General features: G+C 52.5%; 1 protein-coding gene across 10 annotated transcripts in view; it reads right to left on the minus strand.

Annotated features, from left to right (window-relative positions):
• Positions 1 to 27,486, minus strand: part of SHANK3 (SH3 and multiple ankyrin repeat domains 3) — a 772,487-nt gene that overhangs the window by 25,192 nt on the left and 719,809 nt on the right. For 6 of the 10 annotated variants that reach the window (XM_073329053.1, XM_073329054.1, XM_073329055.1 and 3 more), the window contains 3 exons: positions 21,599 to 21,726; positions 19,608 to 19,713; positions 7,427 to 9,752 (listed from right to left, as the gene is read on the minus strand). In XM_073329053.1, the coding sequence (XP_073185154.1) occupies positions 7,427 to 9,752; positions 19,608 to 19,713; positions 21,599 to 21,726 (2,560 nt within the window). Of the gene's footprint in view, positions 1 to 3,034; positions 3,088 to 3,489; positions 5,161 to 7,426; positions 9,753 to 19,607; positions 19,714 to 21,598; positions 21,727 to 27,486 lie in introns of those variants that run through there. The other 4 variants (XM_073329061.1, XM_073329060.1, XM_073329058.1 and 1 more) reach the window with 3 other exon arrangements.

Raw genomic sequence — 27,486 nt, forward strand, 5'->3', positions numbered from 1 at the left:
ATGAAGCTGCAGAGCAACCCAAAGTCAATGCATAGAGCAAGCCCCACAAACACACCTGTCTGGCTCATAAAGTACGGTGGCCATTCCCCTAGTGAACATCTCTGGATTTCAGTGGGTTTCTAAAGAGAGTGCTGTCCCAGCTGGATGTCACAGTAACAACTTTGCTATGCTTGCTAGAATGAAGTAGAAGAGCAAGAGGACTTCCAAGCTCTTTTTGAAAAATGTCCCTCCCATTCTTTTAACGTAAAAGGGTCTGGGCATGAAACGGCTTCCCTAGCTTTCCTTGGGCAATTTCAAACACCATGACATGACTGCAGAACGCCTGTAAGTCAAGTGAAAGTCTTTCTGACACCTGACACTGCTGTGTCTCTTGGTCACAATCTGCAGAGTGGTGAAACAGGGAGAAATAGGAAACAAAATCTGTATTTCAATCGAAACCATGGACAACAGCAAATCTGCATTAGGAATAGGAGACTTATAAACACAACATCCATGATAACCATGAATGCTGCCGCAACGTTGCTTACTGCCCCACCCGTGTGCCTCAGATCTGCCTTTGGTGGTGAGAAGGGAATTCAGGTCTAATCCTTAATCCACAGGAGACCTCAACCCTCCTCTACAAGGCCCAGCCTCTCCTAATGGGAGAGGGGCTTTTTTCTATTCACCATGTATGCAACCTCTGGGACTCTTCAAGCCAATCTCTTAATCTACCTACACAATGAGTTTGAGTGAACATGGTGGAACTCCTACAGAACCACTCTAAGGTGGCTTGCAGGGAGCTTGCTACATTGACTGCTTCTACCTTCTGCTAGGCAACCTGTTCCTTGACCATAGCCTTACAGCTGAAATGTGGCTCTTTGGAGGCTGATCTAGAAGCAGGAAAGTCCTGAATTCCTTTAGCTTCCTTTTTGTGACCTTCCTTTCCAGTTTTAAAGTTGGCAGGAACAGTCTTCTCCCTGGAGCAGAGACTCTATTCCCCTATACCAAGGCAATAATTTGTATAAAACAAAACTTCATCACCGGACGCTCTCAGTGCTGACATCAACACTGAGGATAAGCTTTGTAAGGTTTAATTCCTGCTTTTTCTGGCCACTTTGACACTGAAATAATCTGTCAGGGGCATGGGTATGTTTCTTACCAATGTGTAGGTAACGTGTTTGAGATACTCATTCCTATGTGATAACCCAGTGGGCATAAATGAGCTGAAGTCAAGGTTTGCTCTTCTACTCACTCCTCAGAGTAATGGGTGCATGAGCTGTGATTAGTACGTTAGTGATCAGATGAGGTGAAGCCAGCTGTGCTTGCTGTGATATGAACACATGCTGAGACTTATTACCCACAATGCCCCTGTCTCCTTGTAGGCAATGCACATTAACATTTAAAAAACACAAACCCACCCATTCTTCCAGGGAGGGAAATCTTTAATTGGTTTCAGATTAGTGTGTCTGCTCAGGATCAAAGGGCTAATTTCTTTGCGGGGAGACAACCATTAACGAATCACTAGTTCTTCATCGACTAACCCAGAAACATGGCCCGTACTCTCCCGATACCGTGTCTCCACAGCTGTGTCCCTACAGGGCATGTGTATCACGTTCTACTGCTGTCTGCAGTGCCAGGTCTAGAAGGGAAACCTCAATGACGGAGACAGAGACTGGTTTCAGGAACGCCATAGCATCCGCCTCATTGAAAACACCTTTGGGTGGTGGCATAGTTTAGGGACCACATGGAAAACAACATACCAGCACCCAGCAAGTTTGCAGGTAAGATGAGTTTCAACATTCTTACCTAGATGGCTTCCTTAATACTCTAGCGCTTGATCTCTGGTCAATTTCCCTATCATTTGGGTATGCTCATGAGCAAGGCATTATCCCTCTGACACACACCAGGCAGGGGAGGGCTGGGCCACACTGAGTTTCAGATCACAGAGGGTATGTCTACACTGCAATTAGACACCCACGGCTGTCCTGTCCTGGCAGACTCGGACTGGAAGCTGGACTCTAGGAACTGTGAGGTAGGAGGGTCCCAGACCTCAGGGCGCAGCCAGAGCCAGAACATCTACACAGCAATTAAACAGCCCCTTATCCCGCGTCAGCTGGCACGGGCGAGCCGCGGGTGTCTAATTGAAATGTGGTGCTAAGGTGATCACACTGAAGTGTGCCTCCATGAATAGGGGCTTCTCCACATTGCCAAACATCAGGGGCTCTCCTGAAGTGAAGGATGGACTCTACGGGAATATGGGGCCCATTCTGCTTCCACTGAAGTCAACTGGAATTTTGCGCCATCTTCAGTGGTGCAGAATCCAGCCCTATGTGAGAAGAAGAGAGCACAACTGAATGGGTGGGATGTTCTTAGCACTAACACTCACAGTACCTGCTCCACCAACACAATCCAGCTCTGGACAGAGCCTCAGTTTCTAGCTCAATTGATTGCAGGCTGTTCCCACACTCCTTAAACTCACATGCCCTGCCAGGAGGCAGAGGGACCACCCTTTCCTGGGGAGGGAGGGGAACACAGATTTGTTCACCTAATACTGGCATTCTCTGTTCTACTTCACCATTGGACCCTAGTCCCAGCCTAGGGGGACCACCTTCCTGAGAGGTTGGGGGAGGAATTTAGTTTCTCACTTCACCTAATTCTGGCACTCCTGTCTGTACTCCTGCACTGGATTCAGAACCTGACTTGGAAAGGCCACATTCTCTCCAAACAGGAGTAGAAGTGGTTGTGTGATTGTACCTATACACCAGGGGATCCCCATTATGAAAGGGCCTGAGAACAATGGATCTAATTTCATCTTTGACTTGACAAACACCAAATCTGAGCCCCTCAATCAGCTCTCCATAGGAATCTGCCCTGGCTCTGGAATGAAACTTCAGTTCTTTTTTGTGCATGAGTTTAGACACAATGAGGAGACAAAAAGCCTACAAGGAAACAGGGGGTTGTAACTGCAGTGGCAGAAAGCTTACACCAGAAATGTTACACCATTTGACTGAAACAGAATTAATTGATGAGTGTATATAGAAAGAGGTAGCTTTACCCTAGGAGCTAAATGCCTAAAGGGCTTATTTTTCTTCTCTCTCTCTTTCAGATCTGTAGAAATACAAAGCAGTTGTGGGTTTCCAGAACAGCACCTGAAAAACTCAGTTTTGCATCTAAAAATTTGCTTCAAACGATACATCTGGCATGTTCTGTTGTTGCTTAGACACAAGAACCAAAACTCTGTGCAGAGAACCCTCTAACCCGGATTCTCCGCTGAATTAGCTGGCACGTAAAATTGAGACTGTGTCGACACTATTGAACAATCCTGGCTTGAGTCGAACACTTGTTCACAGGTACGCCTTGAGGTCCAGATGACCACGGTTACAGCACAGCTGATCAGCAGAGGTGGGAGGTTTAGGTCTAGGTTCACTACACCCAATGAGAATGGCACAACCCTGATGAGACTGGATGGCCACGGCCAGAGTCACATGACACAAGGACATTAAACGAGAATGCCATTTTAAACATATGTTTTAATGTTGTACATGTAACAGGTGAGATTCGCCCTGTATGGCTATACTTTCAGACTCTGGTGCTAGGATGTAGGTCTCCAGCTGCCTTTTCACAGCTCACTATGACTTACTAGGCCTACCACTCACTGATCAAAGAACTCAGGGATCAGGAGTTAACTTTGGAGTTGTCTTGTGATAACGCATGTCACACAGTGATTCCACTGTAGTGTCCAGAGAGCGTCCTTCAGCTGCAAGCTTTTCATAACCCTTCCGCCAGCTAATGTAAGGCTAGCACTCCAGTGGAGCTACTGCGTGACGGCTCATGTTGCCTTAGGGGCTAGCACACGGTAACTCAGAAGTTAACTCACCTCACAGCTATTTCATGGTACTGGTATGTTTCTCTGCTGCTCAGAACACTGGATGTTGGGACCTGCCGTCTCCAAGGGCCACATCCACATTAAAGATGAAGGTGGCTGCAGCTAACTTTATGCTGTGCTTGTTGGGCTCCATGGGCTCCTTGCAATTGCCAATGTGGTTGCGGGTTGAGCAAAGTTTGGGTGCCACACATGCCAGCGAGACTCCATGACTGGATGCTGCCGCATGGCTCTGCCAGGATCCCCTGCCAGACTCTATGGTGCCGTTTTGAGCACTGTCCTGCAGGATGTGTGCTGCATCCGTGGACGGGGAAGCGCTGCCGTTTTGCCACTATTGTCCAAAATCTTCATCTGTGCATAGAGCATGCGACATTTGGCCAAGCACAGCCTTCCTCACCCTATTCAGCAATGGCCTAAGAACAGGGAGGAGAGAAGGAATATTCTCACTACTGATTGCCTTAACTCGGACCTTGTGTTCTCTTCATTATCAGTGCCTCTTGACCTCTTTTTCAGTGACTCTCATCAAACGTCCTTCTGGGGGAGCCTGTCTTGCAAGGAGACACAGTCAGAGAACCCAGTTTCTGTCTTTCATCCCTGGAGCTCTCTAGCCAGGAACTCTATAAACCTCTGGAAGAGAAATGCACCATGGTTTGCCTGTTGTATACTCAGAAATTAATGGGATAAGGAACAGACAAAACTGCGCACCATCGGGTCTGCTTAATCAGCCGTTCTTCCAGCTCCCCCCGGGCTCTGGTCTAATGAGAATCTCTGGCAATAGTAGCAGCTGTGCTGGGATGGCTTTTGGGAGCAGCGACCTCACTGTCTTTCTCAAACCACGGGGAGATTCCTGGGCAACTCCCTGAGACCTGGCTTCAGCTTGGCCCCTAACAAATGGCCCTCATTCGCCTCCTGAAGCAAGGAGGGGCTCAAGGACGACAGCACCAGAGGTTTTGGCAGCAGCATCTTCACTCCCCTTATGCAACCCTGCAGGATCCAAAGGCCATTTCTGGCAGCAGCAATGGCAACTGTGGGCTCAGGGTCATCTCTGGCAGGCGGGACCTCGCTATTCTTCAGCAACCAGGCGCATCCAAGGGCTGTCACTGGTGGTAGCAGCAGCAGATTTAGCTAGTTTGGCTTCTCTTGTCCTTCGTCACAGTACTGGAGGGACTGAAGGGTAGTGTGCTGTGGAAGCTTCGGGTGGCAATTTCTCTCTTAAAACCAAGCACAGGGACTGGAAAGTGTGCGGAAGTGGGCTGCATTTGTATATTTGTAAATTGTTCTCTACGTTAATTTCTGAACTGACAGGAGTTGAATAAAAGAGAAGGAATTAGCACAATGATAGAGAGCACCTCACATCACTCTAGAATATCCTATTTACAGCTGACTTCCTGGGAAATATTTCCAGTTCTTGGACACCCGCCAAGTGCACCAAATTTCAGAGAGGAAAGGCCACAACTTTCATAAAAAGTGAATGAGAAACACTTAACTCTACAAGACCAGCAAAAGACGCTATACGCCTGGGAAAGAGCAGCATCCCCCTGTGACAGTGTGGGGGAGGGTGGGGTGCTGGCGGCTCTCTGCAGGGCACGGGACTGAGGGGCCGTGGGGAACAGAAGACTGCAGTGCAGGAACTGATTTCACGGAGCACAGTGAGGGGGCTCTCTGGGAAAAGGGCTGGGATCTGGGATGATGTCTGTCAGGGAGCATGGGAGGCCAGCATCTTTTGAAGCATGACGGTCAGAAGAGTCTGGTGTCCCAGAATACGTGGGGATGGAAAGAGCTGGGGCAGGGGGGAACTGGTGTCTCGGGTGGCAGGTACAGTGGAGAGGCAGGCTGCAGCCATTCAAGGCCCATGGCCGACAGAGGGTGAGCAGATATCTCAGTGCCTTTGTGAGACAGGGGAGGAATGTGGCGGGTGAGGGTCCCTCTGCAAGAGAGGGGATGGTGTTTTTCAGGGAATGTGGGGGATGGAGAGAGGCTGTCACTCAGGGAGCAACGGAGGTCGCAGGGTGTTTATCTGGCGTTGGCATATCCGAGGGGGTATGTGGGGCTGGGAAAGCTGGTGTCTCTCAGGCTGGGGAAGACAGAGGAAGGCTGGTGTCCCTGGGAACCCAAGGTAGGGGGGCAGAAGAGGCGCTGGTCATGCTCATAGCCCTCAGCACAGCGTACTGAGATATTTAACCTGCTGGACGGGGAGAGGCCACTGTGGCCTTCCCTGTATAGCTCCACCAGCACAATCCGAGTCGGAGCTAGAAATCCAGGCTTGGGCCCATGGGAGGGAGCTGAGCAGGGCAGGAGCACAGGGAGGCTATGGGCAGCCAGGGTCACTTGCGGAGCATGGGGATCAGGAAGGGTCTGTGGGCAGTGGCCATGACTCAGGGAATGGGGAGGCTGACACTACTAAGGGCCCTTGAAGGAAGAGGCAGGGCTATGGGAGGCTTGTGTTCCTGGGAGTCTGCGTAGGCAGGGCCGGGCTGGTGTCCCTTGAGATCTGTGAGGAATGGGGAGAGATTGATACCACTAAGGGAGTATGGAGGTCACTGACGTGTGGGTGGGAGCTGGTGTCTCCTGGGCATCGTGGGGATGAAGGAATCTAACATAGCTGGGACGGAGAAAGAAGCTTCTATGGGCTTCTTATCCCTGTCTTCTGGGGCAGCAATCTTGTCAGAGCTCAGTTTCTGGCCAGGTCTGTACTTGAATGAGAGACCTGAAGAGGAAAACCTCAGGTAGTGTGGGCAGTGGTGTGGACGCCGCAGTGGGGGCGTTCGCCCCTCTGAGTCAGTGACAGTCTCCAAGCCTCAGGGTGGGGACAGGAAGGGCCGTGCTGCAGGGAGGAGCATGGGTGACTGTGTCATGGTGCTCGGGAGACCCGCGTTATGGATGGTGGAATGTTGACAGATGTGATGTAAAACTGAGGCCCTGACTACTCACATGGCATTTTTCCTGCCAACTTTCAGCCAGCCTAAATTCCCTCTGCAGTTTCAGTCGGATACGGGATTAATTTGCATTTCATGTTATAGAGGTAGTGCGTAATGTTCCTGTGGCCTGTTCAAAGGCTGCCACATCCCACCTCAGAGGTGGCTTGCTTTCACTGATGGGTTACACAATTCCTATGTACTTAGTCTGAGAGCATTTGGGATCCTTTGGGACAAAAGGCACTAGAGAAATGCAAATAATTATTAACTGTTCAGGAGAAAACACTTAAAAGAGGAACCCACAACCAAATACAGCAATTTAACAACAGATTCAAGACATAGAGAGAAGGAACATGAAACAACAGAAAGGCAATTTGAAGAGGAAAGGAGACAGTGAGAAAGGTCCGTGTTTGTGGGCAGGATTAAGGAGATGCCCCAAAACCAAACATGACAATTTCTAGGAGTGTCTGTCTCAGCTTTTCTCTCCTCTGTGCAGCTGAGGAATCCTGACATCTCTGAAATGTTCCTCAAAATGCATCTTGTGATTATGCAGCACATTTATAGGCCACCATTGCTGATGAGTTTCCCTATCTTCCTGGAGTGCCTACACTCTGCACCAATCCCCTCCCCTGACCAGCATAAGTCTTACCGTGCTGCGACCACAGGTGACTTCTTCCCGGGATCTAAAGGGGGCCCGGTAGGTTCCTCCCCCAGTGATCGTGTATCCTTATTCAGCTGTTGTAACCGGGAACTTAGCTCACTGATCACAGTTGGTTTGTCATCCTCAGCCCCGTGGACTGGCCTGCTCTCCATGGGGTCCCCCCATAGCTTGGATCTTCTCTGAAAGAGGTAGCGTGGCCGACCAACACTGGCTGAAGCCAGAGTAGCCGCATGTTGCTGGGAGATGAGCTCACTGTCCGAAGACTGCTTCAAAAGTGGGTCCCTGAAAGTAACTGGCCCCTTGCTGAGCTGGGACTTGAGTTTTGGCTTTGGAGGCACTGGTGGCTTCTCGAGTATAAAAGTTTGTCCATCCGCAAAGGAAGTGTATGTGTCAGTAGGCTCCCCGCTTTCAGAGGACAATGTAGACATACTGGAGACTGTAGAGATGGTGCTTGTGGTCTCCAGGTGATGGTCACTTGAACTTCTGGTGTCCACCTCTTCTACTCCTGAATCTGCGGCAGACTCTGGGGCTACGGGGGCATCAGAGGTCTTCCCTGAGGGTGTTCCACCAGTGGCAGAAGGTGCTACGGCTGCCGCTGGCATGGATGGCGTGCGAGGCGTAGCCAGCTGGCTGATCGGTGTGCCAGGGGTGGTGACTAGTACCCCATTTGCAAACTCATCTGGTGGAGGCACCAGCCCAATCTTGGCCAGTTCCTCCCTGGTCTCTTCATCACTTGAAGACAGCTGAGCTGGTGGGAGGGTAACTGTGTAGGGCTCCGCTTCCTCCTCTGAACTTCCTTGACCAAGTGTCTTGTCAGATGCTGGACTAACCGGAGACTTTCCCACAGGGCTGGGCTCAGTTTCCGCTTTGGGCAGCTCTGCCGGCTCCACGCTTGCTTCAGGAACATCTGGTGTCTCCTCCTTCATCTCAAGTCCTATTTCCTCTTGGCCATTACTGGTTGCATGGACCATGATGAGGCCGGCTGTCTTCTGCTGTGATGTGTCCATTATACTAATGATCATAGATTTCTTGTCTTCGTGTTTTTTCTCTTCTTTCACAGGTGTTTCTGCTCTTGTCTCAGTCTCTTTTCTCAGTGTTGTTGGAGTCCCCCAGTGGCTTTTTGTAGGGGCCAAAGTCCCAGGAGCTGCTCCTGCTGCCCCTTTGGCTCCGGGCGAATATGCAGGTGATACTAGGCCCTCTAGCTCCCCCCTTTCTGGTTCTTTGGTTTGGATGTCCACAAACAGGGGTGCTGCTCGGTCTGAATCTGGGCTCTGGATTGGGGTGGGCGACCTGGATGGGACTTGAGTGGACAGGGCTCGCTCCCTTGCGGCCAGCGCAAGCGCCAGGGGCGAGTTTGGATCTAGGGGCTTTCCTGTGAGCGGGTGGATGAACGTTGAGGAAGAGCTGCTAATTAATGGCTTTAAAGCTGAGACAGGTGAAGGCAGCAGTACATCTCGGCTTCCTAACAGCCGCTCATCAATAGACCTGGACTGCTGCAGGGATGGCATGTCGATGCTGGGGGGGCTCCCTTCAATGGCCCCAACCGAGAGGAAGACAGTGGATTTCCGCCTCTCATCAAGACGACGCTCTCTGTCCTTCATGACTCCAGCTATGGCAGTGGCAAAGGGGATGCTCGAGGGGTCGACCTGAGCGATGCCAGCGTGGTGCTGATACTCGATGCCACTCATGCGATGGCTCCGGCGTGTGGGAGAGGGCTCCCGCGTAAAGCCTCCAGTGATGGATAAAGCTGCTCTTTCCTGAGCGTCCTCTACTTGCAGCTGCTTCACTAAAGGGCTCTTCTTCCTCTGGGGCTTGGTGGGAGCAAACAGGCTAACGTTGAACTGGCCCATGTTGGCGTAAGGGTTATCAATCACTCGCCCTTTCCTTTTCAGCTTCTCTGGGGGTGTGGCGGAAGGGCCAGGCCGGGGGATCTCTGTTGGCTCTACAGGAAGATGAGAGGAGTCCTGCAGGATTATCATGGACCGGGCTCTCTTTTGCCTTTCAGGATACGGGATGGAAGTCCTTGCCTGGTCATACATCTCAGCTGCACTGATAACCTGGGGGAGGCCATGGAGTTTGGCTTCCAGGCTCGGCTTAAAGCTCGATCTTATGGTATCATAAACCCTTCCCGGAGGTGGAGGTGGGGAGAAGGATGGGGGAGGGCCTGTGTCAAAGTAATATGGAGACGGAGGAGGGGGTGGAGCCGTCTGAGGTGGGGGTGGGATTCCATGCCCTTCCCTGACGGTGTCTTGCATTGACGTGCTCCGAGGAAATTTCCCATCCATAAAGGAAGCAGCAAGTTTCTCATCTTCACCTAGGAAACCAGAAGAACAGCAAAGTCAGAATCCCAGAACAAAGGGAGATGGGGCCTGCTGAGAATTCAGTCCTTCCCTGGGCACTGCAAGCTGGAGGTCTGGTGCCCTAGTGCGGGATTCCACTTCCCACTGCATTTCTAGTTTTGAAGCGACCCTCCTCATCTTTATGCTACACGACTAGCCACTAATTTCGCAGCTTGCTCCCCTGTTTGACGAGACAGGGTGCAGGGCAGGCAATGACTGGCTCCCACTATGTCCTTCATCAATTTATTATAAATCCCTCTGTTGGTCCTTTCCACCTCTTCCCTGGCCAGGCTAAATAATCCCAGGGCCAAATCCAGAGATGCTGTAATTAGACACAGAGTCCTTGGACACAGTCACCAAATACCAAGGTGCACGGGAGCTTCCCTGAAGGCAGCCAGAAGGTGGTTGGGGTTGATTAGAGCCAGGGGTGGCTGCTACAATGTACATTCTCACCTGCACCCTCCCATTTTGCTGCTTGCCCTGCCACACTTCTATCTTGTCCCCACTTCTCCTCCCTGGGAGTGAATTACACATATTGAAACTCAGGGGAATGTGTCCAAGGGATCTGCCTTCTGTGCTGGTAAATAGATTCATAACTACGGACCAATGTCTCTCTCCACTACTCTAGTGTTTTGAATACTCAGTGAGACTGTTTTCAGGCTAAGGTACCACTCAAAAGAAGGATATCAGCGCCTGGGCTGGCAAAAGGCAGTCTGGGGGAGAGTAAACTGATGTACCGTGTACACTCAGGGGGCCGAAAGAAGATGTGAGTTACACCAATTTAGACTCTTCCTGGTCTCCCCTGTGAATCTGGCCCCTCCTACCCCAACCCCACCTTACACCTCAAATCATCATTTGCCTTCCTGGCTCTGGTCAGCCTCAGCTAGATCTTCCTCAATGTGAGTAACCAGTCTTGGGTGAGCACCGAAGATGAGGGCGTGCCACGGCTTGGCATGTCAGTTACTTTCTCTATTATTTTGCATCCTGTTCTGCTTTTCTAAGGCAGCTGCGTACTGCGCTGGGCAGGCAACTTCACTGCGCTCCAGTGAGCCCAAAGGCTTGTGAGCTACTGATTAACACCCCAGCTTGCCAGGCACTAACTCTCTGGGCAGACGAGCCCCAGGAGTGTTCACCCCATGCCCACTCATTTCTGTTTCATTTGTATTTTAAACACCTGTTTCTATTCCTTTCAGCCCCCGCCCACTTCTATATTTTATGTCCATCTCCTGTGCTGACGTCTCATTTCGTTTTCCAAGGAGAGCGGAGAAGCCTCATTAACTCCATGGCCCAGATGGGGCGAGGGGCCCAGCAGGAGTCAGTGATTCGCCCCAGGTCACTCAGGGAGTTGGCGGAAGAACTGGGGCTTGAGCCCAGCTCTCCTGGGTGCCTGGCCAAGTGCCTTCGCCATAAGGCTACGACAAGTGCCAGGGATGACATGTATCCCCTTCAAACTGCTCAGGAATCTCTTCTGTTGCTTCCACGCTAGAGAGAAAGTGCCCAGGGCTCAGATGGATCCCTGGAAAGGGAAGGGGAAGGAGGGTGGGAGACAAGACACTTTCTCCATTCTGTCCCTACCCACCATTCCAACACAGCGCCACTGTGCTGCCTTCTACGCCCTGTAGAACTGCACCCCATCTACTTATCCACACTCGTTCCTCATTGCATGGCCCTGCACGCTCTGCTGATGATGCCAGGTCTGATGCCCCAGGCATCCACTTCCTCACAGCCTGCTTCATGCCTTTCTGCACTGCCCTTTTTGAGCTGGTTCACCGTGACGCTCCCCTTACCTCATTCTGATCTTCCACAGCCCATTTCTACTGTGATGCCAAAACGCGGGCGCCAACCAAATCATTTTACTTCATTTCATTTATTTATATTATCTATTATAGAAAATAAATAAGCCAACAAGAAGAATATCCATGCTGAGCGTACGCCTGTACTGATAGCTGTGCAATCTTGTCCCTGGGTTTGATCCCTCACCTTCTGCACCCCGAACCACCAGTTACTAGCCTTTTTGCTGCATTATGGGCCCATGGGCTCCAAATATCCCCAGCTGGTTCCAGGCCTCCATTTCTGATAGGGAATAGAAACTTCCAACTGTCTTTGTGGGATCTTTCCCTGATGCCTAACACGTAAGTTGAGGTGCTTCTGTCAGACAAACCAGCAACTTCTGAAGCTGTTCACAGTCATGAGTAGAAGAAGAGAAGGCAGTGGTCACTGAAGACAGAGAACACTGGTCTGGGACTGGGGCCAGGTTCCTCCACTCCTTCTTTTCATCTGACTCAGATGGCTCGTGCTCTAGCTCAAAGCAGAGGACACCTTTCTCTGAGAAGCAGTAGTTGTATCCCTTTGCCAGTCTAGGGAAGGGTAGATTAAGATACAGCATGTCTACACAGTAACTTCTTAGTAGGAAGTCCATGACAAGGAAGGACATAAGAAAGCTGATGTCAGATGGGCCACTTAGGTCAAGGTATAAAAGGCCCAACAGGGTAATGAGCCTGGGTCAAAGTGGACAAATCCTCAAGAGTCCAGAAAAGGCCAAGGGGCGAAGACTATCTCCAGATACCTCAGGAGAATCAGACCTGAAAAGAAAAACGTAGACCTTGCCTGTGTGCCTGAGGTGTGGCTTGACGATACCACAGACCCCAGGCTGGCCCACCTCCTTCCCAAGATACTCCCTCCTTTATAATCCCAGAAGTGAAATGTATGGAATGGGGAAAGGAGAATCTGGAGGAGTAGGCATAGTATTCGAGTCTGACATCAAACCCAGGAAAAGCCCCACCAGGAACACTAGTCCTGGAAATGCATCCACCTCCTCTGGGACGGCAGAGACAAAACTAACTGTGGTATTCCTAACAGGCAGACCAAGCAGCATGGTGCTGGAATCCCCTAGACTTCCGCATCAGGTAGATAATGCCTCTGAACTGCTGACCGGAGACAGTCACAGACGTGATCCGATCTTTATTCTGGATACGATCACAGGCAATACAAGAAATATACCCCTAACACAGACAGACCCCCAGCTTCTCCTAGGCAAAAACAGAGCTCTGCCCCTTTTCAGTGAGAAGGTGGCCAAGCGGTGATGGGTCACACTCCAGCTAGCCTGTAGTAATCCTAAGAGAAAGCAATGCTCTGGGCCCTCAGATAAAAACCCAGAAAGACAGATAACTGAGCGGTCCAGAACCCAGCACAGAGCAGTCCAAGGAATATCTTCTTGAATATCACCGTCATCTGGGACGGTCTTTCTGGAATCCAGGCTTGGCTAGCACACACCAAACCCACCACACAACTCCTTCCTTCACAGAATTCGGCCGATGCCACAACCAGAAAGCCTGGGCTGAGTTGCCACTGGCCACATTCCCTTCTTAGATGGTGCAAGAGCCAAGAGTGTTTGGGCCCCTCTCTGCCTTAGGGACGTGGCCCCTGGCTCCGCAGTAACTGAGCGCAGTATGTGATGTGCTGCATTTGTCCTCCACACACCGCCTGAGGCAGGGCAGCATTAGCACCCTCCTTTTACAGCTCAGCGAGTCAGCCACAGACACACCAGGGCCCAGATTTTAAAGGTATCTAGGTCCTACTCGGTTCAGTGTTGCAAGATCTAAGGCACTAAGTCTCCTTTTCAGAACTGACTTAGGCACATGATCCTCAAAGCTATTTAGGCACCTCTCTGCCTCTTTAGGTGCCTAAATCCACCATTTACGCACCACTGAAATTTTCAAACCTGCTGCTCAGCCTCCATTTAACCCTGTAGGCACCTAAATCCTCTGGGTGCCTACGTTCCCAACAATCAGCTCCCTGAATGTTGATGCTGGCCCACAGCCCATGAGCAGCTTGAAGCCTTGGCTCACACCAATGCCATCGGTCTCACCAGCAGGGCCTGATCCTGCTGGAGTGTTCTGAGCACATCTACGACATAACCCTTCTCAGACTCTGCAGGGAGATGGCCGGATGCAGGCCACCAACGTATAAGCCTGCGTTACAGACAGCTAGGACAGGACAAGGTAGGGCGAGCTGGACAGACGGAGACAGAGATGGAAGAGGCTGTTTCAGCTGATAGAGCACGGGCTGCCTAAGCAGCTGGCCTGGGCTCAGGTGCCTGACTCCAGGAGGGAGTTCACAGCTGAGGTGCCCGAAGACAGGCAGGTTTCTTCTCTGGTCCATCAGCCAGGAGCATCAGTCAGCTGATTGGGCACCTAAGCCCTTCTCCTCAGCATTTCACTCCTGGCTAGCTTAGGTGGCTCCCCATGCAGCCTGCTGGCTTTTGAGGATCCCTTTCTTAGGTGCCTGTCTCTCCCCCTAGCCTGGGGGCCTAGCTGCATAGGTGGAAGGCCACCTAATGACCTTTGATGATCAGGGCCTTCGGATCCTAAGTCAAGTCAAGGGAACCTAAACTTCTAAGTGCCTAAGGGCCAAACTTGTAAAGGTATTTAGATGCTTAACTCCCTCTGAAATCATGAATGTCCTCAGGAAGTAGAGCCAGTGTCCTCTTTGGTTTCATTTAGATGTCATCGATCCATCCCGCAGGACTGGCCCTTAGCACCAATGACCTTGGGGCAGACGGCTTGGGATCTAACAGTCTCTAACATTTCTTCTTCTTCTGTTCTGCTTTCCAGGCACACAGAGCTCTTTTGTAAACCCCTCAAGTTCTTTGGCTCAAGGAACTTGTTGTATGTTGACACTGAGGTTTTTGTCCATGAGTCTTGAGCCGGAGATTCTAATCGTCAGCTCTAGCTGTGAGGTGTGCTGGGAGAGTCTAACAGTGCTAGTTATGCATCCCTTGAAATCACCAGGGTTCTTTATTGATCAACAAGTTCGTTGCTCTTTGTACTGTTTTTTCCACTAACATGTTTGCCTGTGCATGGCATGGGCTTGTCAGGGTGGGCTTGGACTGAGAGATCAAAGAGAATTTCTGAAATAAGACACTTCTGAACTGGTGGTCTAATAGCTCTTACTAGCTCACTTGGAATTCCATGGTGAGGCCCCTGTGATTGCCAGCACACACTGCTACTCAATGAGCCGTGGAACAGCTGAATTCACACAAATCTGAGTAGCAGTTCACTAATACAAAGTATTATTCCTATTTAATTCAAATACATCTGTGCCAGCCTTGGACTAAGGATGATTGGGAATCACGTGTGGCTTCACTCCTTGTATCTGCTCACACTCAGATACCATATTTTTGATAGCTGTCCCCATGACAGGCCAGAATTGGACATCTCTGCTCAAACTTCTCCAGGCCCAGGTGAGTGGTGCAGATCATATTTAGCATTTCCAACCTCATGTTGTGTGTATTATCTCTGGTATGACAGTAGTGCCAGGAGCCCTGACTAGGTCTCAGGGCCTCATTGTCCTAGGCACTGTACAAACAGGACAGTCGTTGTCCCAGAGAACTCAAACTCTAGGCTTATGAAAAGATGCCTCAGATGTCTGAAACACACAAATCCTCTTTCTAGGTCCTCTTTCTGCAATTCTCTGCTTTCCCTATTTACAGGCACTCTTGAAAGCATGTCTGCTATACAGAGCTCCTTTCTGGGTCTGTATTTCGTTTTTAATGCGTATTTTTGCAGTTTTATGATCACTTATTGAGTCTGGGTGGTGCTTTGCACAATGATTTTTACAACATTTCCCAGCTGCCTATGACCTGATCCTATCTCGAACAATTACTAGCCATAAGCATTTTCACAAAACAGCTCACACCAGAACCAATGGCTAGCATTTCTCTTTCAGTGTGAACATGTGTGTGTCAGTGGTTTGAAAGCATCCGCCTCCGGGTGACCATTTTGCAGGACTGTCCCGAACCCATTTAAGTTTGCATCAGCAAAGATCTTCGGCTCTGAAGAAGAGCTTTATGTAGCTTGGAAGCTTGTCTCTTTCAACAGAAGAAGTTGGTCCAATAAAAAGTATTACCTTACCCATCTTGAATCTCACAGTATTCCAGTACCAGTGCTTCTTTGCCAACTTGCTTTTAATTCCCCAAAACTTTCCTCTTGCCAGGCATCCCTGGACCATTCTGTACTGTCCTCAAGCAGCATTCTGAATGGAGCACTTCACTGTGACGTATTAGGGATGAACTAGCTTAGATGTGTGAACGTGCATAGGAATCTCTGTACGACCCCCGTTTTGAGGACCTTTCCATTTGTACAACTGCCTTCACCCTTCTTGGCTTGTACTCAAGGAGTGTAGGTTCATCAATGGCTATTAGCTAAGATGGTCAGGGATGCAACCCCATGCTCTGGGTGTCCCTAGCCTTTGTTTGCCAGAAGCTGGGAGTGGACAAGGAATGGACCACTTGATGATTCCCTGTTCTGTTTATTCCCTCTGAAGCACCTGGCACTGGCCACTGTTGGAAGACAGGATACTGGGCTAGATGGACCTTTGTCTGACCCAGTGTGGCGGCTCTTACGTTCCTATTCAGTTGTGCTCAGATTTAGCCCCGTCTGGTATTTGTTTCTCTTCACTTTAAATAGCTTTTCTTTGGCACAGAGCAGAACCTTACAGTCTTTCAGTGTATTACTGATCTTTCTTTCCCCAAATCAGCCAATCAGCAAGCACTTCCACCCCACCCAGATCCCCAGAGATCTGAGGCATTATGCTTTGGTCTCCTCAGGTGGTGAGGCAACCCCAAAAGGAAGTAATCTAAACATGTATCTACCAAAAGGCGAGTTGGTGGCTCAGACTTCTGCACTTCCTTTATCGAGTCAGACCTGCTAAAAGTCTTGGCTTGCATTCAAAACTGAAAATACTCTTGCATGCTTAAGCCTTGCTGTGGCCTCCTCTCATGGTGCTGCATCTCACCTGGCCTTATTCCAATCTTTTGGATCTATGCAAATCCTTGGCTTGTTTGGTTTATTATGGTGATCATACTCTTAGCCCAGTCAGCTGGTGCCTGTATTTGCTTCCAATATCTTATTTTACCATCCATTCAAGTTCAGCTTTTACACTTTCTCAGTGCTAATGGTACTTCATACCTGTATTTCTGGTGGCACTTTAGGATCTACGCTAACGTGATGTATTATATCCTTATTGCATACCCATCCATTAAACACCTCAACCAATTCTTAGATATCTGTGGCATCCTGTTTTGAAGACAAGTTATATACACATTTGATCATCCGTATTTGCATACTGCTCTTCAGCTTAAGCCCGCATGAGAACACGTGTAACCTGTTCTTATATAAAAAGAAAAGGAGGACTTGTGGCACCTTAGAGACTAACAAATTTATTTGAGCATGAGCTTTCATGAGCTACAGCTTATGCTCAAATAAATTGGTTAGTCTCTAAGGTGCCACAAGTCCTCCTTTTCTTTTTGCGAATACAGACTACCACGGCTGCTACTCTGAAAGCTGTTCTTATATAAACATTCCCCTGAGGCATTGCCACGGGGGCTAATTTCATGTCCATTAAATGAAAGAAGCACATTTTTTAATTTTAACATTGGGCAGTCACAATTAATTCTGTATAAGCTTGTTGTGATTATGTTGCACTCAGCTCCAGGATCTATTTTGAAGTTTACTTTTTATTCATTTATTTCCCGTGCTGAATAACCCCCATCAGTTGTAGAATCTTGCCTTGTAAATCTCTTATGGGACCCAACCAAGAATTCTGTTTTCTGCTTCATCTTCTTCTTCTTCTTCATCATCATCGCTTTGTCCTTCGGCTGTATGCTCATGAACTTATTTTGTATTTCTTTGCAATTTGGGCTCAGCTATACTTTGGTAACATGGCTGCTTTCACTGAATGCTTTGCACTGCACCCCCTGCACACTGGATACTTAGCACAGTGTTGTGATTGCTTCCACATTTACTGCAAACAAATCTGGTCTCTGTATTCTGTCCTTGTACCATGCTGTGTGTGTTTAACCTGGATATACTGCAGGTCATTCTCCGCTTGTTACCACTTTCCGGTGAAAAGCAGTTTTCGCTAGTCCTGTAAATATCTCCTGTTTCTGGCAAAGGCAAGTCCACTTCTTGCAATAACCTTGCTTTGACCTAGTTGTTAAATCACAATAACTCAGTCTCCAATTGGTCCACTATTTAATTGCTCATATTCATATGCCTTAGTGTATTACACAGGTCGGAAACATAATGGCCAACGGTCTCACTGAGTAGCTGGTTCCTGGTAAAGAAAACGAGACCTTCCTGCGTGACACTCTGGGGTGGAACACAGGGTATCTGACATATGTGAATGGCTCTGTCTAGCAATCTGCACTCCTCTTCATGCCTCCACGAGGGTGTGCTGTAGATTCTCTCTGCCTGTTGAACAGCCACACAGAGCACCAGGCAGGATTGCACCATCGGACTTCTTTGCAATGTAACTTGCCTCCAGGAGGATCTGGGAGTCCTGCGACCACATCCTTCAATTTTCTGCCAGGCTCCTTTCCTGACTGGGAGGTTCCGGTCGTTCATTTGCTCCCATTTTTGCCAAAGAGCATGTTTTCTTCTGGCTGCATATACATCAGGATGTAACACACAGGAGTGCTGGTAAGAGAGACTTGACTTTCTCTCTTGTCCCTAGTCACAGGGATGGATCCAGGTTATTGTAGGTACCTGTTATATGGTACCCACTACTCTCCTCTCTCTCCTTTCTACCTCCTTCTCCCTCAGCTTCTCTCTCTTATCCAACAACCCCTCCTCTCCCCCACTCCAAACCTGACTGCCCCCAAGTCCCAAAAACTAAGGGTTTAGCACAGAAATAAACAAATATATTCATAATTCCAGAGAAAAAGACAAAAACAGACATGGAATTGACATGCTTCTCCTGCCACCACCTGGATCACTTAGCTCCTGAGTCGTACCCCCCAGCCAGAGCCTGCTTTGGTCTCTATGTAGACCAGAGGTCTCCAAACTCTGGGGCTGGAGGAACATCTGGGGGGGGACAGAAGGGCCCGGGCCAGCCCTCTCAGGGGGCAAGGAGGGAGAGCTACCCAGCCCCTCCCCACCACCAGCTCTGCTCTGATCCGTCCCCCAGCCGCATCCCCAGCTCCTGGCCCTGTGCCCAGCCTTGGCATGGCTCCACTCCCAGCCCTGCACCGGCCCAGAGCTTTAGCTGCTGGCCCTGGCTCTGTTTCCGGCCTGGGGCCGAGGCTGGGGGAGACCAGGAACAGAGCTGCACCTGGTCACGGGTCCGGTTGCCAGCCCTCACCACAGCCCATCTGTGGATCTGTCCTCGCCCCCAGCCTTGGCCCCTGGGTGCAGTCCTGCTCCTGGCCCCAGACCCCCCACAGCTGCAGCCCCAGCCTTGGCCCGCTTACCCCATCCGTGTCCCCACCCTCCAGGCTACGGCCCCGGCTCCAGGGAGGGGTGTGGACAGGAGTTGGAGGGGCACAACCCTTGGAAGTTTGGGGATCACTGATCTGGACTGGATGCTCTCTGGACCAGGGTGCGTGTGGGTTACAGGTCCCCCTCTGCGCCAATCCACAGCAGACATGAGATGTGACAGCCCTTTCAGCGCCAGCAGGAGCAACTCCTCTTTTAGCCTCACAGTAACGTCCTTGTGGCACAACAGGGCTTCGGGCCTGGCCCTGGGCCCTTCGGACTTGGCCCTGGGCCCTTCGGACTGAGCTGTACCACACAGCCATTTCACTCCTGGGCCTGGCTTCCTGGGGAACGGGATGCTGATATTTTCCGACCTCCTCCAGGGGTGTGAGCTCTGTCATTAGTATCTGACCAGGCTGTCGAGCTCCTGGGATGGAAGGTGCTGGAGGAGTGGCTCGTGAACCTCTCGTGCTGGCTCGTGAACCTGCTGGCTCGTGAACCTCTCGTGTTCTGCAGCAGACCCTTCCCAGAGCTCACCCTGTCTCTAAGAACGGACCGTCCTGCAGTTTGCCTTACCTACAGATTTTGTCCGGGGCATTCCTTTGCGTAGGGACACGTGGGGTTTCTCGGACCCTGGGAGAACTCCCGAGTGAGCTGCCATTCCCTGGCGTTCGAATAGTGACTAGGAAAGAAACAAAGACGGGAACGTCACTCTGACACCGGACTCCACTGAACAGAAACAAAACTTCAACCTCAGCACTGTCCCACTCTGCTACGTGGTGTGAAGGACGAGTGGGCACTGAGGTCAGGCCTGAACTCTGGGCAAGGCCCGTCTCTTGCTGTGTGTGCAGTGCCCTGCGCAGCGGGGCCTTCATACAGCATGGGGTGGCGAGCATTCGCTAACGTAACAGTCCAGGGGAGCTGCGTCGCCTTCCCTCTTGGCTCCCATTGAGGCCAACAGCCAAAGCCTCACTGATTTCACTGGGAGCAGGCTGCGGTCCCTGGAGTGTAATGGAAATAAGCCGCATCCGTAGAGCTTATAGCGAATGTACGGCGCAAAGCTCACAGCCTCAGGGGCCCACTCTCCCCCGCACCCCCGACCTCTGTCTCTGACTCTCTTCTCCCTCAAGGACGTCTCAAAACCCTCGGCCATTAGCCGCGCCTCCCTCCCACGTGCCCATTTCACTGCTGCACTGCAACACCTCACCCTGCAGTGACGGTACATGGCACTTCCCCAGCGCCTCAGCCACGTCTCTGTCTGCTCCAGCCTCGGAGATCCTCTGTCTAAAACCGCCTCAGGCTTCAGACTTCTCTCTTGCCCTTCTTTTATCCGGAGTCCTCCACTAGCCCCAATGATCTGTCCTGCCTCATCTCCGGACCCTGAGTCCTCACTGAGTCCTCCAGAGCCTGAGTCCTGCTCCAATCACCTCTCGGACTGTCTTCCCTCCTTTATCATCTTCCCGAAATCCCAGACTCAACCCCCAGGTGCCCTGACATGCTGCAGCCAGCCTGCGCTCTCACGCCGGACAGACCTGGAGCACTGTCCTCCCTGCCACCTGCACCGCCTCACCGTCCATCTCCCCGTCACACCCAGCATGGCCACTGGCCTTCTCGATATCGCCCTGGACATGACCCCCTGCAACCCTTCTGGTCCCCCATCTCCCCTGCAACCTCTCTGGCCCCCCATCTCCCCTGCAACTTCTCTGTCCTCCCCTCTGGCCCCCCATTGACCCTGCAACCTCTCTGGCCCCCCATCTCCCCTGCAACCTCTGACCTCCCCACTGCTCCCCCATTTCCCTTGCAACCTCTGGCCTCCCCTCTGCTCCCCCATCTTCCCTGCAACCTCTCTGGCCTCCCCTCTGCTCCCCCATCTCCCCTGCAACCTCTGGCCTCCCCTCTGCCCCCCCATCTTCCCTCCAACCTCTCTGGCCTCCCCTCTGCTCCCCCATCTCCCCTGCAACCTCTGGCCTCCCCTCTGTCCCCCCATCTCTCCTGCAAACCCTCTGGCCTCCCCTCTCCTCCCCCATCTCCCCTGCAACCCTTCTGGCCTCCCCTCTGGCCCCCCATCTCCCCTGCAACCTCTGGCCTCCCCTCTGGCCCCCATCTCCCCTGCAACCTCTCTGGCCTCCCCTCTGCTCCCCCATCTCCCCTGCAACCTCTGGCCTCCCCTCTGGTCCCCCATCTCCCCTGCAACCTCTGGCCTCCCATCTCCCCTGCAACCTCTGGCCTCCCCTCTGCACTCCACGACCCCCCTACTCCATCTGCTCCCCCATCTCCCTCCCCACTGCAATCTCTCTAGCATCTCCCCATGAGCCCACTGCCCCATCTCCCATCCCCCTCTCTCCTGCAACCTCTTTGGCCTCCCTCCACTCACTATGCTGACCAATGTCCTCTCAGCTAACCTACCCCCCCACATTCCATCCCAAGAAAACGTCTCCCTGCTCTGGCTCCTTTGTACCCTTGCTGTTTGCTGCCCCACAGCTAGATGCTTGTTATAACACTTGCCGTCCTTGCTGGACGCCAGTAAGCAGAACCCCCTCCCATGCCCAGACGCCCTCCTCTCTCACACTGATCTCCGCGGGCGTGATGCGCCGGCTCGTGGGTCGTTGCTTCACAGTGGCTGCCCTGGAATCTGCTTCGACAATGTCTGCTCTCAGCGAGGGCTCAGCTGCTGCCAAGATCTCATCCAGTTTCTCTGGAAATTCAGACATAAAGCCAAATCAGTGTGTGGCAGGGGACAGGCTGAACTCTGCACTTGGGGATGGGCCACAGATCGGGTGGAGACTGAGTTTGTGGCAGCTGCTGTTCACTCTCCTCCTTCGCACTAAGTCCTGCAATCCTAACGAAGCCCCTACCCCCATCATTTGCTTACATTACATCCAGGTACGGGCTCAGGTGTGAGTGCCGCATTAGCCAGTATGTGCCATCCTGAGGGAAGCAGCCCCATTCCGTCACTCACTGCCCAGGCCATGTCTGTATTGCTGCCCTTCCAAACAACAGGAACTTCTAAAGTTTCACCTAGTTTACAATTTCTGGCTGGCCAACATCCGGGTTGGGTTGCGTTTTTAACTGCCATGTGTTGCTGCAGTTCCTTTCCCTACATTCCCAGTGATGCCCTTTGTCTACTCTAGGAAATACTTTCAATTTTTGAAATATGTCTCCTGAAAAGAATGACTGTCCAGGTGGCTGTCAGGCTCGGCCAGCGCCCATAAGGCATGTACAAACGTCTAGACTCTGTCCAGCCTGGCCGTTGAACGTGGGCCTCTACGCCTCCAATCTGTGGCTGCTCAAGTCCTAAACCCTGTAAGCCTGGCGAGCCAAACAGAAGCTTTAGGAAACGCGGAGAGTTTGGAATGTCACAGCTGCAGCGTCTATAAAGAACACAGACATCTCAGAGGTTCAAGAGAAGCACATGGAAGAGCTCCAGAGTGATTGTACCGGCTGGGCAAAGGCAGCAGTGCTCACTGGGGACAGCAGAACGAGCCACGTTTGGCATTGCTAGGCCAATCGTTTTTGCTTTAAGACGGGGAAAAAATGAGAAAACTTGAAAACCCCTCAAATATCCAGCACTCCAGTCTGCAGTGGGGCCCGTGACAGCAATCAAACCCATGAATCCTCTGCCAGCGGCGACCACACCTGCCACCTCAGGCAGAGAGCTTCAGACTGAGTCTGCCTGAAAGCTACTCACAGCCTTGACTCGGGGAGACTGCCATCGCTCCATGAAAGCAGCTGTCCCCAAGGGCTTGTCTGCCTGGCGCAGCCGTCTGCACCATCGACGTGCGAATCAGCACTGCGGTACGTTTGCACCAGCAGGGGCCACGCAGGTGAGTTCCTGCACAGCGTGTCGCTGCACTTTAGACCTCACGCCCCCCCAGTGAGCATTGCTGTGCCTCCATGGCACAGAGCCTTGAGGTCAGAGGTCCCCAAACTGTGGGGTGTACCCCATTTGGGGGAGCATGGCTGGGGCCCGGACCAGCCCCCAGTGGGGCAGGAAGGAGTGCCACCCAGCTCTGCTCCTGGCCCCGTGCCCAGGCTCCTGGCCCCACGCCTGTGGCTCTGGCTTCTAGCCTCAGCCCCTGGGCGGAGCTCTGCTCCCACTCCCAGCTGTGTCCAGCCTTGGCCCCCTTTCCAGTCTGCATCCTCCCCCCGCCCACTGGAGCCACTGCTCCGCTCCCAGACCCAGCTTGTGGGGAGGCACAGACTGGGGTAACAGGGGCATGACCCTGAAAAGTTTGGGGACCACTGCTCTAGGTTTCCCTAGGGGTGGAAACTTTAGGAGCTACTAGATCCCTGCTGAGCTGGCCACCCACCTGCAAACCCTCTCTGGGGCAGACCCCTGGCGCCACTGCCTGACAGCTGTATAGAGCAGTCAGGAGCCAGAGACTCATGGGACGGGAGGCACTGGCCATGTGCAATGCTTCTCTGGAGTGGTGGACAAAGTGGCTCCAGAACATCTGAAAGCCAAGGACTTGGCCTGGGCGAGCCGGTGGAGGAGGGCGGCCCACCCCAGAAGACGGCAGCAGAAGTCTGATTTAGCTCCTCTCTCCCCGTGCTGGTACGGCTGGAGTTCCTGTGAGCTCATGTGGGGAGAGCCAGGACCAGGCGCTGTGCCCATCTCGACAGCCACAGCCCCACATCTGTGCACAACCCCACCCACTGAGCCCAGGTGGCTCTCCACTGTCCCCTCCTGGGCATGAGCCAAACCATTTGCAGGGCTGGCCAGTGGACAGGATCCAGGGCCTTGGAGAGCAAGTGCCCCCTCTATGGCTGCACAAAGCGGAGCACCAGGAAGACAGCAGGAGAGGACGGGCCATGCGCTAAATTCTCTGCTGAATTGAGGAGATTGGGAATGTGCCACATCAGCCATCATCCCTGGTACCTGTGAGGGCACAATCCTGAGGACTGATGACACGAGCGACAGAACAGTCAGGCCCTGCGCCCTGGGCACTCCCACCTGGAAAGCCCGATTCACGTCCGGGCTTTGTCGCTGTGACCCAAGGGCCTCTTGATGGCAAGTGGCAGAGGGTCACCGGGCTCCCCGGGCTCTGGTACGTACACTCTGGTTCACTGAAGTGTCAGGTAAGCTCTCGCCTGAAGCTGGGCTGGAGAGCCCTCCAGTGGGACTGGGATCCTGCAGGACCCACTTCCATAAGAGCAGGAGCAGATAAAATGGACTTTGTTGGAGGCAGGACTGGGTGGGCAAAACCCCCAGCCTGCGGTAATTTCTGGGAAAACACTAAATTTCTTGTCAGTTTGTCACAAACCGAATTTCAGCAATGGAAATGGAAAGCAAGTTTGTCTTTGTTTTTCAAATAAAGGGTTTACTACTTAAATTTAAGCGAGGGATAAAAAGCGATTTGATGTCTATTATAACAGGAGTTAAAGTATTTTTTTACATGGTTTATGCAAGATTTGTTTTATTCTTTTAGTGGTAAAAATTGTGTTTGAATTTCATTTAGATATCAAACATATTAACCGACTGGTTTGGGTGGTTTTGTTTTTGTTTTTTTAGTAGTATGGGGGAATCTGTCTCTCTTGTGGGATCTAAGGTTTTTGCGGGTGAGAGTGGGATAAAAATGTAAGAAACAATGCAGGAGCGAGGAGGAGTGGCAGTGGGAATTTGTGGGCGGGACAGGAGCGAGGAGGAGTGGGAGTGTGGATTGTGGGCGGGAGCGAGGAGGAGTGGGAGCGGGGATTGCAGGCGGGGTGGGAACGAGGGGGAGTAGGAGTTGGGGATTGTGGGCAGGGCAGGAGCAAGGGGGAGTGAGAGCGGGGATTGCGGGCGGGGCAGGAGCAAGGGGGAGTGGGAGTTGGGGATTGCAGGTGGGGCGGGAGCAAGGGGGAGTGGGAGTTGGGGATTGTGGGCAGGAGCGAGGGGGAGTGGGAGTGGGGATTGTGGGCAGGGCGGGAGCGAGGGGGAGTGGGAGCGGGGACTGCGGGCGGGGCAGGAGCAAGGGGGAGTGGGAGTTGGGGATTGCGGGTGGGGCGGGAGCGAGGGGGAGTGGGAGTTGGGGATTGCAGGTGGGGCGGGAGCGAGGGGGAGTGGGAGTGGGGATTGTGGGCGGGAGCGAGGAGGAGTGGGAGCGGGGATTGCAGGCGGGGTGGGAACGAGGGGGAGTAGGAGTTGGGGATTGTGGGCAGGGCAGGAGCAAGGGGGAGTGAGAGCGGGGATTGCGGGCGGGGCAGGAGCAAGGGGGAGTGGGAGTTGGGGATTGCGAGTGGGGCGGGAGCGAGGGGGAGTGGGAGTTGGGGATTGTGGGCAGGAGCGAGGGGGAGTGGGAGTGGGGATTGTGGGCAGGGCGGGAGCGAGGGGGAGTGGGGATTGTGGGTGGGACAGGAGCGAGGGGGAGTGGGAGTGGGGACTGCGGGCGGGACAGGAGCGGGGCTAAAAAAACAGTCCCACACAAGGCTTTATCTTTGTGGAACGTGTGCAGGCAATACGTAAGGAGATCTGTATATCTCCTGGAAACTCTGTTCCTGAGGCTTTGGAGTTAACAGCAAGTCTCTCGGAGGCTGTGTGCTTTGAGACAGGCGTCTCAAGAAGGGGTCACACATCTCCCTGGCTAACCAAAGCATATTGTGTGGCTTACAATAGAAATCTGTTCTCTCACTGAGTCAAATGGGGGTCTTTGGGAGGAAAATGAACAGGAAGATGTAAACAGCAGGGGGCAGGGTACCCTGCTTTTAGGTGAAGCTCAAAGGTCTGGGCTGATATATCTGGGGTGCAGAAAGACACGCTGGCTCCCTTCATTGGGGGGGAGGGCAAGCTTCCATGGGGTTTGGGCCCAGGAAGGAAGGGTCTCAGCCATCCTGGTGAAGACACTATGAGAAGGCCTTTGGGGTGAGCAGGACCTTCCTGGACAAGCAGGCAGCTTGTGTGCTGAGCGCAGGCTCTAGAGTACGTGTGACAGTTTTGTTTCTATGTAACCCTTCGTTTCCAATATTCCCTTTGCCACCAGACAACTTTGGTCTTTGTTAAATAAACGTAATGCAGATGCTGTGTGGTAAGCGGGGCCGTGGTCCAAGGTGTCCGGCTTAAGCTGCTGGGTACTGTTCCTTTGGGAACAGCAGGCCTGGCAATTCCGTGAGTGGCCCATGGGCAGAGCAGGGGGCTGCTCGGAGCACTTGGGGGGGAAGACTGCCTGGCGGTAGCCTGCAGGGGACAGTGGTGCCGCGTGGGCTGGGAGGGAAGTGCTTGTGCTGCCCGTGGCCAGTGGGGTCGGGGAGTTGACCACTGGCCGGCACAGCCGAGGCTCCCTGAAGTTAAGAGCAGGGGGTAGCGAGGTGCCTCGCGGGCCTGGTGCCCGGGAAACATCACAATCGTCTTTCCAAACCTCCGGTAATGAATGACCGTTCAGTGGGGCCACGAGAGTGGGAGGAGAGAACTGACGCTAACAGCCACATGCCTCTGCGGGGCCCTGGCACGAGCTAGAAAAGCCCCATGAAGTCACGGCTAGCGTGTGCCTTGCAGCAGAGAGCGTCCACCAAAGCAGCCCCCCAGCTAGTTCTATGGAGATCCCAGGAGACGGGCTCACCCCTCCTGCCTACAGGGACAATTCCCCAGCCTGACAGAGCTGAGCATCACTCAACAGCTATTTCCATGTCCTCATTTTCCCCCCAGCGAGCCCCCTTAAATGGGCCCCTCCCTCCCTGCCCATCCCCTCTTCCTCTCTGGCTGTGCTGAAAGTCAGGGAGGCTACCCAAGGGCGCTCCTCAATTTATGGTCTTGTGACCGAGACTGGGTGTCTCCCTGGTGCCTGGTTTGCCCTTCCCTCGCAGGGAAGGAGAGGGGGTGTTGGCCCCCTCATCAGGGTGCTCTACATTCCTGCACCAGCACCAGCAGAGTTTTGCCTCTGACCAGTACAGCTGGCACCAAACTTCCAGAAAAGCTGGGGATTCTGTGACGCCCGCCTGCTCCAGCCCACGCCTGGTGCCTGCCTCCGGCCAGGGCTCAGGGTATCAGCGCACAGAAACACAGCACCATGGGACGGGATCAGCCTCGCCCCGCTGACCTGTCTACATAGGCAAGGCGAGGGTTTGCACCTAGTAGTGAGCGTGGCCAGGTTAGTTGTCATTACTTCATCTAGCTGTGAGTTCCAGGGGCCAGGACGGGGTAGCACCCAATGACCCCCTATGCAGGGGCTGCTTTCAGTGGGGCACAGGCACGAAGCAAACTGAAGCCAATGGAGGATTGTGGCCATCAGCTTTACCCCACCCTGTGCAGCGTGAAGGATAGAAAGCAGGGAAGGACCAGGGCCTGGGATTCTGGGACTCTAGTTGACAAGGGAATTCCCCACTCTGAGCATCTGGTCAAGAGGCTAGTCACCTCTGCAGCTGCACTCTGCTCTGTTATCGGGCATGGGAACCTCAGCTCTGCTGAGATCTGCGCTCATTCGGGGATTTCCTGGGGTGCACTTAGCCCTGACCCACTTTCTGAAGGGAGGTGTAAGGGGTT

This window comes from Lepidochelys kempii, chromosome 1 (genome assembly GCF_965140265.1).
Source record: "Lepidochelys kempii isolate rLepKem1 chromosome 1, rLepKem1.hap2, whole genome shotgun sequence".
In the NCBI taxonomy this organism is placed as follows: Eukaryota; Metazoa; Chordata; order Testudines; family Cheloniidae; genus Lepidochelys; species Lepidochelys kempii.